This window comes from Phocoena phocoena, chromosome 17, assembly GCF_963924675.1.
Source record: "Phocoena phocoena chromosome 17, mPhoPho1.1, whole genome shotgun sequence".
NCBI lineage: Eukaryota > Metazoa > Chordata > Mammalia > Artiodactyla > Phocoenidae > Phocoena > Phocoena phocoena.
In genome coordinates this window covers 53,243,975-53,261,408 of record NC_089235.1, presented here as the reverse complement: position 1 = coordinate 53,261,408, position 17,434 = coordinate 53,243,975, and the positions used below count along the sequence as shown (strand labels likewise).

Below are 17,434 nucleotides of genomic sequence, written 5' to 3'. Positions count from 1 at the left end.
AGTCAGTATTGGTCTCTGCTACTGACAGAACAGGTATTCAGCAACAGCGGTAGGTAGCTTAGTGTTGGTAAAAGGGAGTCCCTGGTGTTGGTCCATGCACAGCCTTCACCAATGGCCCTCTGTTCAGAGGCCCATTGCACAAGCACTCAGGTGGCCAAGGAGAGAAGCTCCTGAACAAGTTATCCAATCGACCTAGTTGTTCCATTTCCTCTGCTGGGGATACTCTCTTGTGGAAATTAACTTGAGACCTATAGATTTGCATGCTCACTGTCGTGAGTGCATTCACCAGTCTCTTTCCAAGACTTTCTTATTTCTGATTTTCCAATCTTGTACTAGTCAAGTCATCTGCCACAGCCCAGGAGCTGATGTATATCTTTACCTTGGACCACCTTTTCCTCCTTATAAAGTTACTGACCATGTATACTACTCACAGCTCTGCCTACCAGGGAAGCTGACATTGAAAGTAAATTAAGAGCCCAGGGAATACTTTGCAACATTTATGATATCAGAGGTGATGCCAAGAAGGCACTTGTCATAGATGGTCATGGAAGCTTTTCAGAAGGAGTAAGCCATGAGAATATCTATGGGACGTACATTTTAGTTAGAACAGGGTGTTCCAAGTCCCTGTGGTGGGAGCATGTTTGTGGATTCAAGGCTTAACAAGTGTGGTTGCATTAGTATGAGTCAGGAGAAACAGTAGGAGATGAGATTAGAAATGGAGGCATTTCGATTGTTTTTATGAGTGTGGAAACATTGGAGGCTTTAAAACAGAGAAGTGGTATTATCTAACATATATTTTTCAAGATTCACAAGCTGCTGCTCCAGAAATAGAATGGGGCAGGGTGAGAATAGACAGGGGGCAGGGGTGAAGATGCTGTTTCAGTGAGCAATGTATAAATGACTGCTTGGCATGGGTTCAAGAGAAGATGGAGGAAAATAAGTAAAGAGTACAAATACCGGTAACCTTTAAAAGAGTTTTACTATAAAGGGAAGCAGAGAAATGGGGTAGCTGAAGGGGGCGGTGTGGACCAAGGGGACAGTTGATGATTTTGCTTTTGCTTTTTTTCAGGTGGGTGAAATAGTATGTTTGCATGCTGATGGGTATGATCCAACAGAGACTGAGAAATGGATGATGTGAAACAGAGCAGAAGATTATTTTAATCTTACTATAAATATATGAAAATTCAAACTAGATTTGGAAGTAAACATCAATTATTTTTATGCCACATAAAAGTATTTTAACAACAAGGTCCTACCATACAGCATAGGGAACTATATTCAATATGCTGTGATAAACCATAATGGAAAAGAATATGAAAAACAATGTATATATACATATATATGTATAACTGCATCACTGCTGCACAGCAGAAATTAACACAACATTGTAAATCAGCTATACTTGAATAAAATAATTTTTAAAGTATGTTATATTGCTGAAACCACATTCAATTCTGAAATAAACCCAAGAAATAAAACCTATGAGTAAGATAATCGGATAATGTTCTATTGATTAAATCCTAAAATTAAGTATTCTAATAAAAATGTTAAAAAGGTACTTAATACTATTCTAGTATGCACAGTGAATCTACAAAGTTGTCTAGGTTATAACATATTTTTTGAATAAAGTCAAATTAGTAAATAAACATGTTTTGTCCAGATTACTTCAAAATCTAAAATTCCTAAATTCTGAGTTCTAAAAATGTGTGCATTTTTACATATTATTTTTCTCTGAATATCACAAATTCTTAAGATTAAGAAAACAGTATAGCCACATTGATGACTAAAATATTTTTGAAATTATGAAACATTTTCTTTTACACTAAAAGATCTGCATCCATGTCATTAATGTAAATGTATAAGCTATGTAACTGTCATAACTTAATTAGCTACAGATCACATTGTCCCACAGTACAATAATAAAATCAGCAGGAAAAAAAGGTTAACCCAGAGAGGTACACTAAACTCTTTAAATCCTAAGTATTTACATTATTAATGTTAGAAAAAAATAAATATTAGGTATTTACCTTAAATTGTCAGTAGTTTTCAAGTATGTTTCAACAAAACAATCACCACTACAACATGTGCTCACATTAACCTTTACTAGTTAAAGTGGTTGAACTGGGGTTGCCAAAGGTTTGTGGTGTGGCTTTTTAAATTACTGAACATTTTCAATGTTCTACAAAGGTCTATGAGACAACATGAATACTGCCTGGTTTAACACAGGACTGGAAGTAGGGCTTCGCTATGCCAAATGTTCATCAAATGCCATAGCCCTGTGCCACAGCTCTGGTTAACACTGCATGTTAGGTGACAGTGTTGTGTACAGGAAAGGGCATTTGGACCCTGACATCCTGGGTTAGAATCCCAGCTCCAGTGAACTCCTTGCTGTATGAACTTGAGCATTAGTTTTAGACATAAACTCTCTCAGTCTTAGTCTCCTCACCAGGAAAATGACCATAATAATCTACTTAGCAGGAATTATCAGGAAGACTAAATGAGAATTTATATATAGTACTTAACATGGTCCCTGGCTCACAGGTTAAGAGCTCAATTAATATATATCCTTATTATATAATAAGTCACAAAATAGTTATTATTAGTCAGTATTAATATCGTTTTTAAAAAAATAACAGAACAAATAAGTGGGTGGCCAGGATTCGAACCCAGGTTGTAGATGCCAGCTTGGCATCCCTGTGATATTCAGAGAAAAGTAATATTTAAAAATGCACATTAGGGGCTTCCCTGGTGGCGCAGTGGTTGGGAGTCCGCCTGCCGATGCAGGGGACACGGGTTCGTGCCCTGGTCCGGGAAGATCCCACGTGCCGCGGAGCGGCTGGGCCCGTGGGCCATGGCCGCTGGGCCTGCGCGTCCGGAGCCTGTGCTCCGCAGCGGGAGAGGCCACAGCAGTGAGAGCCCCGCGTACCACAAAAAATAAATAAATAAATAAATAAATTCTACATACAAATACTAATCAAAAAAGAAATAAAGAGGTCCTTAGAAATTAAAAATGAAAACAGAAATTTATAAAAAATTAAAAAAAAAAATGCACATTACAAAGCTATTTCCAGTTATCCAACGTAACTTCCTCCAGACCCTATGTTCTTAGCTCCTCTCCTATTCTTTATACATAGAAGTAAGCAGAAACTCAACAAAAGATAGGGATTTTAATAAATGCTGCTCTCTTATTCTAAGCTTAAAACTTAACCGAACAGGACTCATCCAGCAATAGGCTAATGTACAAACATACCAATTGAACATGTGAAACATATTTGCATTGAGTTCGCAGTATTGAATATAGGAAGGCAGTTACTGCTGAAATGGAATTGTGAAAAGATACATGAAAACACAGAAAAGCAAGCTATTTGTAAAACCACTCTTTCCTTTTGCCAATTTCTGCTTATCTTTGGCGTTCACGTTGAGTTTGGAATACACAGAAGGGCTGCTGGCAACTAACTAAAGAATAGAAAGTTTTACTTGTAGCGTGGCTCAGGAAGTGATACATGTGTTTGTTTTCCTATTAGGCATATGTCACATCAGTGATATGGTAACAGCAGATCTGTTCTTCAGCATTCCTAAGAAAAAAACAATTAAAAAAGTAATGCCAACAAAAGATGATATATATTGTTTTTAGCTTAGGAGTTGTTTTAATATTATATGTGTATGTATGTATATATACACAAACATATATGTGTCTCATATATATGTGATATATATGTGATATATATATATCTATATATATTTCCTGGGAGTAAAATATATAGGAAAATATGAACCAAATCAATAAGATTTGTAAATATTCTCATTATAAATTTTAGTGAAAAAAAAAACTACAGAAATATTTCTAATTTTGTAGCTAGCTCCAAAGAGTTAAAAAGCAATAGAAAGGAATCACCTTTAAAAAAATAATTTTAATTTAAAAGTATAATTCTAAATAAATAATTGGGTATAAAGAAGATAACTCTGGAAGTACTCCAAAGCACAAAGATTACAGGAAGGGATGGGTGTACCCTGGAAACAGAAAAGGTCGAGGCTTCAGATGGAAATTCCTGATATGTTGATGTATTTTTTTCCTTTTGCAGAAAAACTGGAGACAGAATTTGCCAGGCACCCAAACCTGGGTCTCCTGATAGCAGCCTGTGCTGCTATCACGAAAAATGCATGTGTTGTCAAAGCCAGCAGTTGCCATGTACAATGCAGGCTGTTTTGGGTTTCTCTGGTTAAAAAAAAAAAGCAGGGTTGAGAGTGTATAAACCTACTTAAAAGCTGTAACATTCAAAACAATGGGAAAAAATGGTGCAGTGTGACGGAGCATAACTTCTAAAAAATGAAACCATCTGTATAAGATAAATGCAAAAGAATAATATGAAATAGCTCTAAATTATGGAGCAGATATGTATAGGTGCCTTAGATACATCATCCTTTTCAATATTCATAATAGACCCAACAGGTAGGAATTAATATCCCATTTCACGGATGAGGAAGCTGAGGCTTAGAGAAGAAACTTGTCCCAGTCCCCCAGTGGGAGTGGCAAAGTTGGAGCTGAAAGCCAGTCGGACCCGACTAAAGTCTATATGCTTTCCATAATATTGCAAAAATTACATAACTCACCACTTCAGTTAAACAACAATATATGTGCTAGACATTGTAATAGGGAAATAGCTAGAAAAAAAAGAACCAAAAGTAAAAAGTTATTCCTTCCGGCTCACAGATTTTTTTTTAACAAAGATAAATATCAAAGAAGACAATTGAGAAATACAAGGCATGAATATAAAGTAATAAACACAATAAAGTTAGAAACACTCCAGAACTTATCAAAATGATAACACTCCTCATCCAATCAGTCATCTTAGAAGGAAATACAATGATTTCCACGGTCATGCCACTGCTCAAAACGCTTTTTTTTTGTTTTTTGTTTTTACGGTACGCAGGCCCCTCACTGTTGTGGCCTCTCCCGTTGCGGAGCACAGGCTCCGGACGCGCAGGCTCAGCGGCCATGGCTCATGGGCCCAGCCGCTCGGCGGCATGTGGGATCTTCCCGGACCGGGGCATGAACCCGTGTCCCCTGCATTGGCAGGCGGACTGTCAACCACTGCGCCACCAGGGAAGCCCTCAAGACGCTTTTACTTGGGCAGCATAATTGTAAAATTATACATAATACATAATATTTACATAATTGTAAAATTTTACCTTTGGCTCCTGAAGATAGCCTTTAGAACAAAGTAATGCAGTAGCAAATTTTTGCCTGTAAAGTTTCATTAGGTGTGAAAATAGACAAAAGTCATTTGAATACACAAAAACATTAACAATAGATCTTTCAGAGGGTGGAATTTCAGAGAACTCAAGTCAAATATTTATTTTACATTTTCATTGTGGCCTTTATAAAAATAAAAAATTTTAAAGTCATAGGGGACCAACATGTAGGTGATCTAGCATTTACAATTCTATTTAGAAAGTGTTCTTCTGTGATTAATAAATTATCTCTGTATTCAATTCTAAACATGGAGTATGAGTCAGACACAGCACTGATGGATGATGTGAATGTAGTTCCTCCAAATAAACTTTGTTCAAGTACCACATTCATGTAGCTTTGGAGGTCTGGTGTGTTTTGTAAATTCATTATCATTACTTTACACACATTCTGTATATGTCATGGGCCCCCCAAACAGTATTTAGACTCAGCCTCTTAGAAAGACATAAGGTATCACAATTTCAGTCCCTATAGTGTGTGGTTAAAGCAAGAAGAGGGAAAACACATCAGGGTGGGGTGCAGGTACCTGCAATTCAAATAGGATTTAACTATTCTATAATTCTTTGCCAAAAGCATCCAGAAATACAAACTGATGGAAAAACTAGAAATTCACTGTGACACTTTGTGCTTCCTAAGTAAGAGGATTACTCCTGAGCCTCAGAAAGTCTACCAAAGAGCAAAGATTATAGCTAGGTTAATAAGGATGTTCTTCCAAAATGCCTTAAGAATGGAATGGTTTGTTTTGTTTTTTCCTATTTCTAACTAGGGATGCTCTGAGTTTATGTACCTAAACTCAAGCCATGGTTCCTGGATCAGAAAAAGTGCAGGTCTTGAGGCAGAAGGAAATAGCTGAGCAATTTTATTGTTTTGTTTGTTTGTTTGTTTGTTTTGGACATTTCTCTCATGGCATTTAAATCTCTGTTAGAAACCCAATAGCTTTCAAACACACTATCTAACCAAATGTTAACAGCAATATACAATATAAGGGAGCTATGGATAAAGACATTTTTAAAAGTCTTTAACAAACATTGTCTCCAGGTGTCTAACTCTAAAAAAACAAAAACACACTTTAATCCAAAACATATTGTTCACAATTTAGAGGCTCAAACCATTTCAAGTGTATCATTGAGATTAAATTCTACAGAAATTTTACTTAGAAGTATTGAAAGACATTTCAATACATACAACAGAATTATTAAATATCTTGCTTTGTCAATTTTCTAATTCCAAAAACTTCTCACTGTTCTTCTTATTTTAAAGACTAAATAACAGTTTTTATTAATATTCTTAAAAAATTTTTCTTTCCCATCCTTCAAAAATTTGTAAGCATCTGAATACTACTATCATTTAGATCGTAAAGGCCTAATGGCTAAAAGAACCACATATTTCTATTTAATCCTAGGAATAGTTGCTTATTAAATATATTCCCTAATTGCCTACTTTGTTTTCATCCCAAGACGAGGGAAGGAGAGTTATACATAACCCATGTTTTGATGAAGTATATGATAAGGATTGGGTGGCAGAAGAAGGGATCCAAAGCTTTGCTTTCAGTTGTCTTTCTCCATTCATTACCATTCTATTTCTCTATCATACCCTCCTACTAACATCCTACTCCCAGAACCCCCCAAAATGTTATATTTAATATAAACATAAATGTTATTAGACCCATGAAGAACAAAGTAAGTAACTGCAGAGTTGGGTTAAAGATGTTTCTTTCAATTCAATCATTATATTCCAGACCTTGGAGTTCAGCAAGTAATTATGATACAAATTCAGATGGTCAGGTTGATAGAGACTTTCAGGGCTTTTTTTAGGTGTCAAAGAGGATAGAGTTTCACTACTCTGGCCAAATGGAGAAGCAACTCTAGTGGATTTTTTTTAAAAAACCGTAAATCTAAATGTAAAACAGCCTTTGAAATACCTCAACCCTGATGAAAAAAAAAAAGGCAACAATACCTTCTCCTTTGATAGTCAGCCTTGTTGCTCCATTTATGCTGCCATATTTAGGTATTATTTCTGTGACTTTGGGAATTATTTTAGAGCCATCTGAAAGATATTAAAGTACAATAGAAGTAAAAGCATCAAGTACTTCATTTCAAGCACCAAATTTTGTACCACAAATTACAATGGTGTAAGAAAAACATCACGGAGATTATAGGACAGAAAGTAAGTACACCTAGGTTTTATTTTTGGTTCTATTACTAACCAGTGACTTGACAGGGAGTCAGTCATTAACTTTGTTAATACTCACTGGCTTTATGCAAAGCACTGTCTTACATGCTACAAAGAAGAGGAATAATACATGATCATTTTCATTATTCTTACCTATCATATTATAAAACATTTATTAGACCCTTAATTTCATGTAGTGCTCTGCTAGCTGCAGTTCCGTAACTACAGCTATCAGCCCACACAGCAGCAGACAGCGCTGGAGAAATAGCTCTGTGGAGAAATAGGTCATTATCAAAGCCCATAAGAAATGCAAAGCCAGGTAAATTGAAAGAATAGTCTAGGTACAAAAAAGGAATGTTGTGTTTTAAGAAGTAATTGTTTTCTGTGACAGAGTAAGACTTCAGGGAAGATCAGTTCTGGGACCTTTTTAGCCTTCTGATGACAGTGAGTTCTTTTTTTTTTTTTTTTTTTTTTTTTTTTTAAATCACATTTTATTTATTTATTTTTGCGGTACGCAGGCCTCTCACTGTTGTGACCTCTCCCGTTGCGGAGCACAGGCTCTGGATGCGCGGGCTCAGCGGCCATGGCTTATGGGCCCAGCCGCTCAGCGACATGTGGGATCCTCCCGGACCGGGGCACGAACCCGCGTCCCCTGCATCAGCAGGCGGACTCTCAACCACTGCGCCACCAGGGAAGCCCCCCACACTGCTTCTTGAAAGAAGGGTGTTCCTGCTGCATCTGGGAGAGCAAACATGAATTAGCTAGACTGGACCAACTACGGGAAAGACAGACTTCTAGACAAAGAGGCGCCTCTGCAAACACAGGGGTGAGTGAGCAGCTTCTTTGGTGAACTGAAATTAATGCTTCAAAATAACTCAAAGTTACATCATGGCTAAAAGGATTTATTTTCTGCTTAAACTGTACATATCTGGTAATTATTAGATCCAGTAACAAATTCTCAGGATAGGTGGAAAGATTTAAGTGGGAACACAAAGAAAAGCCACCTAAATTGTTTGAAACGGATGAATGAGAAAAAGGTAAAGAAATTATGATTGAGTTCATTCCTGCCTGAGAAAAGTTTAGTGTGGACTTCACCTACAATAGCAAAAGCTCTCCAGCATAAAGATGACTACCCCCCAGACCCAAGGACTCTGCGCTGTGGGTCTGTCTTTGGCAAGAGCTCCAAGGCTGCTCATGCTGCCGGCACATTTGTAACTTCGAGCAGCCCACAGCCAAGAGTAGGAAACTCCAGCGAGGGAGCTGGATCCTATCTCGTAGAAGCGCGGTTCCTCACCTGTCTCAGGTTCATCCTCCCCGTTATCTCCACGGACAACTCCAATTTCTTATCTTATCAGTCTCTTCCCAGCCCTCTCTTGGGTATTACTTTGAAGGCCCTGGGCAGCTGCCCTTGGAAATGACTGACACCCGCCACAAAGACCCATTCCTATCTTACTGGGAGACCCGGTCCTCCCTTCAAAGGGGAAGGGACCCAACAAGAGTGAGAAAAGGGAGGAGTTGGGTTGCGTCCCCAAGCCCCAGCCAAATTTCCGTCTCTTTTTCAACTGAGTGACCAGGGATGGAGGGGGTGAGGTTCCATAATTCAAGCAGCAACCCTCGTGGCAAGGGTTTAACCTAGTCCCCAGGATCGCCATGCAGCCGCACGCTCAGCCTCGTCCCAGGGCCAGTGCCTGACGGTGCAGCCTCTCCCGCGACCCCGGCAGCGGGGGTTGTGTCTACAGGGACCTCTCCGGCTTGCCTCCCTGGCGTCCCAACTGGGTTACCTGTGCGGGGGTCTGCGACGCACAGGAGCAGCCCCCAGAGGGCCCACGTCCCCCAGAGCCACAGGTGTCTCATCGCGGCGCCAGTTCCGCAGAGCCTACGCCCGCCGCTCGCTCGCAGCCGCCGCCAGCGCCCCGGCTCTGCTGGCTAGCGCGCCCGCCGCGTCCCATGCGCGCAGGCGGACTCGGCCGCCCCAGGGCCGCCCCGCCCTCGCCCGCCCGGGCGCCCCCTGGCTTTACGCGCAGACGCACGCCCCCCTCACCCGGGAACGCAGCCGGCCCCGGCCCCTCAGTAACCATGGAACCTCCACACTCAAGAGTTGGTTGCTAACGCCCCACGGCTGCCTCCGCAGGTGTAAGAGCCCCACTTTTTCTTGGCGAGAGAGGTCAACAGGCAAGTTTGCCGACAATCTCGCCTTTTCTGTCCTCCCTCCCGTCCTTCCCCTCCTGTCACCCCCTTCCTTCCTCCCTTCCTTCCATTCTCTCTTCTTCTTCCCTCCTCCCCGCCCCCGGCCATTTCTGGACCTGTACACTTTCCTCTGCCGGTCTGCCTTGGTTATTAATCATCCCCAGGTGAGCCTCAAAGTCCACCTAATACGCAAACCCCACACAGTTTCCCCCTTCCCATTCATATAATTTCGTGCTCCCCCTTTTATTGACAATCATACTAAGGTTTATTGGTCTCTGGGCACGTCCCCAAACACGCGCCTTAGAGACTTCAACCCACAATAGTTCCAAAATGACTATTACTATTATTATGATCCCCATCGTTACAAGCCGTAGACTGAGGCGAAGGTTAAGTAACTTGCCCGAGGCCGTATACATAAGTGTACAGCGAGGACTCAAGCAGAATGACTCTAGAGCCAGGGCTCTTACGCCCGCCACTGGCCCCTATTTGGCAGACTTCTAGCGAACGCTTGCAATGTTTAGGACATCCTCATACTAAAAACTATTCATTATTTATCTGAAATTCGTATTTAATTCGGCATTCTGTATTTTTATTTACTAAGTCTGACAACTCTAGTTGGGAGGGAAGAGAGAAGAAATAGAAGAGAGAACTTAAAATCAGTGAAATAAATAAAATTAAGTCCTTGCTCTTCAGAAGTTTTATCTACCTCATTGGGGTTAAATTTTTTTTGTTAGATTTAGTTAATTATAGTCGTCTTATAATTTTGTGCAAACGGACTGTCACCACTCTACTGAAAGCAGTGCCAGCAAAGGTACCCTGACCTTCCTTACTTCTTTTGGAACTCTCCGTAGCATGTGACACTGTCGACATCTTTCTTGAAATTCCATCCCTCCTAATAGCCTTGGGTTTCTTCCTGCTTCTCCAGTCACTTCTAATATTTTTCTCTTCCATCTTCTTTTGGAAATTGGTATACCTGCAGGGTTTTTTTTTCACCCTTCCCGAACTCTGCTATCTAGAAGCAGACCAATTAGCAGAAAATCAGCTAATTGAATGCCAATTTGCTCATTATTTGCCAAATTTACTAAATTTAAAGATTGCAGTGTTGTAGAGAAATAATAAGCAGCTTTAACAAAAATATTCACTTTAGGTTATTAGCTGTGAAATATGTAGAAGTATATATTTCAATATCAATAACCAAAATAAAAATTAATGTGGGAATTTCTATATGGAATTGTTTGGTTAATTTTGATTTATTTCTGGTGCTTTCATATTAAAGTTAAATTAATCTAAATTAAATTTTAGATGACTTCACTAAAAAGTGAATTCAATTTTATTCAAAATCCTGATTTTTGCACATGCTTTTAAATTTATAAATTTAAATTGAATATAAGACATAAGCTAAAAAAAAAAAAAGACATAAGCTAAATGATACTAAAAAGAATATTTACGATTCTTTTAGTATTAAAAAAGTAGAAAATGTCATTCAAAAGTATTATGGAAAAGAAGTAGGTGAAAAATCTTGTCACAGACATATACTGAAGTTATGATTTCTAATCAGGAATTATTGAAATAGGTAGACTTTCTTTAAAGAAAGGATCTATATTGTTTATAACAAAAAGGAAAACTTTTCTTAAGTTTTGGATATATCAATAAAGTGATTAGGGACCTTCTTTTTTTTTTTTTTGCAGTACACGGGCCTCTCACTGTTGTGGACTCTCCCGTTGCGGAGCACAGGCTCCGGACGTGCAGGTTCAGTGGCCATGGCTCACGGGCCCAGCCGCTCCGCGGCATGTGGGATCTTCCCGCACCAGGGCACGAACCCGTGTCCCCTGCATCGGCAGGCGGACCACTGCGCCACCAGGGAAGCCCGATTAGGGACCTTTTTAATGTTGATTTCTGTTTTGCCAAACTTTTGATATTTTTAAGATTGTTTCACAAAATTCTTTGAGTATATCCATCAGCAAATGGCATCCACCAGCAAATGGCATAATATATAAGATGGTTATTCCTATTGTGTTTTATTTCATTTTTCTACTTAACTTGTACTAACCACACGGTCCCTTCTAGATTAAAATGGTCCCTTCCAGATATTTTTACTTCCTGTACACCTAATCTTGTAACAAGTTAGCTATATATGTACGTATGTACAAATATATACACAAACATACGTTTATATATGTGTATATGTACATAATATATACACATATCCATATATAATATGACATTATGAATAGTACATATTGTAATATGAAAAATGTGTGTATAGTTTTTCTATATATTTCACCATCAGTAACCAAAATCAAATAGTCTTGTTCAAGCTGCTAAATATTTATGTTAAACTGCATTCATTTAATTTAGCAAACTTGGCAAATTAGTCATTCAACAAACTGATCATTTGGCTAATTGGCTTTAGGAAAACTGATATTTCAACAAATAGCCTGCTTTCCTGTCATGTAATATGTAAATTTCTTAAAGAGCCAGGCACTGTAATTTACATTTTTAGATTTTTACTCAATTCTTCTTGAATGAATATCTTTAACATTTCTATTATAAATAGTGTGTATTTATATGATAAATCAATGTCCTGAAAAATACAGCAGTGAGATTTTTTATCTTAAATTAACATAAGTGACAATAAATAATAACTAGATGGAAATTTGTATAAGTAAAACATCAACTTGGAACCACAAAAAGTGGTTACGTAGCTTACATGACTAATGATTTAAATTGTATTCATCTTTAGAATCTTTAAACCTTTGCAATACAGACTTACCATGGAACATGGACATGGGGAAACATGAAAAGAGGATCCTAACTACCAAACTATGTGCTTCTTTTTAAGTTTTTTAAAAATCTAGCTCTAACAAAAACCTGCCTATAAGGCCAGCATCATGGGAATATGACTTGTGCAGTCTCATAGGGCCCCACGTTTGGTTTAGTTCTCTGCTGTCACCATCCTGAAATCCTTAATACTTTTTGAATGAGGGGGAATCTCTATTTTCATTTTGTTTGGGATCTCACAATTATATAGATGGTCCTGCCTGCCCTTATGATGAAAAAAAAAGACAGGTTTTTAACTTGTTGATCCTTCAGTGTAAACATAATAAGAAAAAGTGATAACTCTTGCAGAACTAGAATGAATAAGGAATCCACTGACTTGGAAAATGAGCTGTGTGCTGGAGCCTGATTTTGAATCTGCACCTAATTGTGAGAGATGGCGAACAAAATGAAGTACCTACAAAACAATAGTTTGCCTTCAACAATTATTCAGTATACTAGGCATTAAGAATATGGCAGTAATTTTTTTAAAAAAATCTCTGTTCTCATGGAACTTTTTAGTGGAAACAGACAATAAACAAAATAAATGAGTAAAATATACAGTATGTTAGGAAGTAATACATGCTAGAGAGAAAAAAATAAAGCAGGGAAGAATAGTGTGTGTATGTGTGTGTGTAGGGTGTGATGGAGTTTTAGATAGGATGAACAGGAAGTTGTTGTGGAGAAAGTGAATTTTGAGTAAAGTTCTGAATGTCTGAAGTGAGTAGCTTAGCCACGTGGACATCTGGGAGAAGAGCATTCTAGGCAACTGGGAGAACAAATGCCAGTGAGTGAGGAGGGAGTGTGCCTGGCGTGTAAGGGGCAGGAAAACCAGAGTGGCCGGAGTGTCCAGAACAAGCTAGGTGCTATAAGATGTGAGGTCAGAGAAGTAATGAGAAGAGGGGCAGGTCATGGAGGATCACGGATTTGACTCTGAGTGAGATGGGAATTCACTGTAGAATATTGAGCTGAAATGTGACATGCTTTAACTTATGGTTTCAAAGAAACACCAACTGCTATTTTGTTGCACTGGGGCAAGGGCAAACGCAGCAAGATCAATTAAATAGCTAGTGCACATGATCTAGGCAAGAATAATGGTCACTTGGACCAGGATGGGAACAGTGTTGGTAGTGGGAAGTGGTCAGATTATGGATATATTTGAGAGCTGAGTTAACAGGATTTGCTGACAAGGAGTATGGAGGGTAAGAGGAAAAATAGGAGTCTAACATGACTGCAAGGGTTTGGGCCTCAACACCCAGAAGTACCGGGGCCGTCAACTGCAGGGGAAGAATGTTGAAGGGGTGGGTTTGGGTGAGTGTATGAAGAGCTCATTTTGGACATATCAAGTTTAAGACCTATTAGACATCAAGTGAGATGTAAAATAGCAAGTTTGGTTTTGAATCTGAAGTTCAGGGGGAAATCCAGGTTGGAGATATCAGTCTGAGAATGATGAGCATATATTTTAAAAACAGTGAGACCAAATGCAATCACCTAGAGAGTAGAATATAGATGGAAACATGAAAACATCAGAAGCCTGCGCCTTGGGAAACTCCAATATTTAGTAATGGGAAAGATGAGGAAAAACAAGCAAAGCTGACTGGGGAGGAGTGATCAAAGAGGCAGCAGAAAAATCACTTGAGAGTATTGTGGGAAGCCAAGTAGAGAAGTATTTTAAGAAGGAAGAAGTAATAACCATCAATTGTTCCTGCCATGTCAAGCAAGAAGAGCACCTTTGGATTGAACAATGTGGAGCTTATTGGAAACTGATAAGAGTGGTTTTAGTAAAGTGGTGGGGGTGAAATCCTGATTGGAGTGGATTCCTGAAAGAATAGGGATAATTGGGGATCATTTTAGAGGCTGCCTGCCAAGATAAGCTAGAAGAGGTGGAAAATCAATAGCCCAGGGAAAAATAGTCACTGCAGGGAGCCAAGGGTGGTGGTCTTGAATTGAAGTGCAATCAATGAGAATGGTAGCATTTTTTTCTCCAGCTACTTGAAATGTGCAAGTACAAGCAAGTGAGTAGGCAGCTTTGGGAAAGCTAGTGGCTTTACTCACTAGACTTTAAAATCGCTTTCCTATATTAAGATGACACTGTCAGCAGCAGCATTCTCAGATAAAAAGTCAGGAAACTAGAAAGATGTTAAGGCGTAAAGAGGCTCTAAAACCTACTGATAGAATAAACTTCTGTTCTCGAGCAAGCCTGTGGGTTTGGTTTTGGTTATTGCTGCCTTGGGAATTTTTGTGTCCATTGTTTGAAGTAGGCAGTTGTTATTTGGGGGGGCACTCTTATTTCTCCCTTTTTTATATCATCCCAATTTCTCCTTTGTGGAATGATCTCTTCCCCATTAGATATAGTCTGTTGAGTCAAGGTGTGTGTGTGTGTGGTGTTGGGGGAGGTGACCTAGAGTAGGCCAATCAGATTCTCCCTGGAACTTGAATCTCAAGCAGAGGAACAGAGGAGTCTGAATGCTGGAGTTTGTTTATTGCCTTGGAAGTGACCTGACCAGATTGTTCACACAAGTACTGTTTCAGAGGTTCTTTCCTTGCAGTCCTAGAAAATGCCTTAGTTCCTTCCTGTTTTCCACATTCTGATTTGCCAGGTTTCCCAATGATAATGTAAGTTTTAGATATTCTTCCTATAAATTTCCATAGTTCTGTAGTTTGCCAGTCAGTTACGGTTGTTTGCAACCCCCCAAAATTCTAATTAAGAAAACATTTTTATCAGTAAATCATGCTTTTAGAGGGAGGGAGGGGAGGTTTTGTATTCTCTTTATTTCTCTTATTTTCATATTTCGTTATTTGACAGGATGGAAAAGATCTGACATTATAACCACTATGCAATATTTGATTAAAAGGCATGTAAAAGAAGAACTCTAGATGGTTGTAGCAAGCAGTACAAGTACCTTTTTCTTGAACAAATTTTGGAAAAATATAACATTAGTAATAGTGAATGAGCCACATTGGTACCTAGCTACATGGACTGATAGTAGAAATTAGCCCTGTATCGTGGCTCAAAAGTTTCTTGTGCATGCTTATTTCTTTTTATTATATATGAGTTGAAAGAAACAAATAAACTTTTTACAAGTATAACTTGTTTAAAAGCCCTGGAAAATGAGACAGACCATTTTGAAAAACACAGCACTGGGTAAAATGATTTAATAAGGTAAGCAATGTTCTCAGAGGGCTGAATCACTTGGTAATTCTTCTTTTTTCCAAAACCCTACATAAATTTACATATGGAAGCTATATTGACCCCCAGTTTTTTTTAGACACAAAGTTATTAAGCCTCCCTTCCTCAAATAACTATCTACATGATAGGGTAATCCTAGCTGAGAAAACTTTTTCTAGTACAGAACTGAGAACAAGTCAGCCTCCTTTGAGCTTTTGCCAAAGGGTAATAAACAAATGCTTCAAAGTAGACAAAAAGCTGTTAATCTTGACTTTATATTATGAAACATTCCACAGTATTTCCTGATCAAGTAAGTGCTAATGGTTTGTAATTTGTCGCTATTGCCCTCTTCCCTCCCTTTTAAAATAAATGGCAAAGAAGGTTGAGTGAGAAAAAAAACACTGGGAAGGAAAAAAAATCCAGTGTAGCTGGTGATAGCAAATTGGAGGGAAGGTAGCGCGAGATGAGTTTGGAGAGAGAGGCAGGGGCAAATCAGAAAAGCTTTTAGGACTCAAGTAAGGAGTTGTCCAACTTTAAGTGGAGGTGGGTGACTTGACTGATTCATGTTTCAGAAAATGCTCTCTTGCTGCTACATGTTAAGGGATTAAATTGGAGACAAGAATGGAAATAAGATCAGTTTAGGATGCTGTTGTGGTGGTCTAGACTAGAGATAGTGAAGATGGAACTAGAATGGCAGTACTGGAATTGTCAAAAAAGGGGCAGATTCCTGGATATGGGTTGGAGATAGCACTGCTATTAACTTTTGGAATGGATTCACAGGGTAAGGGAAGCCTGGGATGCTCTAGGTTTTGGGTGTTAATGCCTGGTGGATGGTGGTGCTGAAATGCCCACGGTCGCGAGACCCCTCCACAAGACCACCAGAGACAAGAGTCAAAGCCAAACGGCAAGGGTCATTTATTGCAGGTTCGAACCTGGACCTCCGCGCACTCGTTGCTGGTGACGCTAAGAGGTCCCGATGGAGTTTAGTACAGCTCTTTTATAGACAGGTACAAACAAGCTCGGGACCTTCTGCAGGGATTTCCAGGGGTGGGGAGTACTGATTGGCTAACTTTTAAACAAAGACACTAGTCACTGATTGGTTAACTTTTAAACAAAGACACTAGTCACCGTCTGATTGGTTGGGTGGTTGCAAAAGGGGGTTCAGCAAGCATAGTTACAGAAGCGAGAGCGGCTGGTTAAGTTTCGGTTTCCTGAGGCTTTGTTTTTCAATTAGGAATACTTAAGATGGGGCCATAGTTACAAACAGTACAAACAGGAAGATCGATGCAATCCTAGCAGCGCTACGGCCTAATGGCAGGGCATCAATTCAGTCCTATTTCTACCAAAGTAGAACATAGCCCTTCAGTGCCACTTACTATGATGTGGAAAGGCTGGAGGAGGTTCTGTTTTGGGGTAGAAGGTCCATACTCCTGATTTGCCCAACTTGAGCTCAAGGTGCCAATGAGGAGAAGGGTTGCTTAGAGGCTAAGAGTACGTGTTTGGGAGGCAGAGTGCCTGGGCTCCATTCTTCACCCAGCCACTCAGTAGCCGGGAAACCTTGGACAAGCTATTGAACATTTTTATGTAAAATGAGAATAACAGAACTTACCTGATTAGTGTTGTTTTGAGAAGTAAATGACTTAGTAAGTGTAAAATGTTTAGAATAGTCCCTAGCATATCGTAAGCTCTCAACAAATGCTAACTATTCTTACAAACCAAGTGTAAATGTCAAGTAAGTGAACAAATGTGGGAGTTATTCATCAGCATATAGATGGAATTTAAAAACACAAAAATGGCTGAGATCCCTGAGGGCAGATGTTCATGAACTTAGATGGGAA

The 17,434-nt window shown here is 39.2% G+C and overlaps 1 protein-coding gene across 1 annotated transcript in view; it reads right to left on the bottom strand.

Moving 5' to 3' along the window:
* PKHD1L1 (PKHD1 like 1) overlaps positions 1-9,277 on the bottom strand; it is a 154,667-nt gene extending 145,390 nt beyond the window's left edge. Inside the window, exons 1-2 of the mRNA XM_065895147.1 lie at positions 9,205-9,277; positions 7,208-7,297 (exon numbers count right to left, since the gene is read on the bottom strand). Coding sequence (XP_065751219.1) covers positions 7,208-7,297; positions 9,205-9,277 — 163 coding nt within the window. The remainder of the gene's footprint in view (positions 1-7,207; positions 7,298-9,204) is intronic.
* Between the last annotated feature and the right edge of the window lie 8,157 nt (positions 9,278-17,434).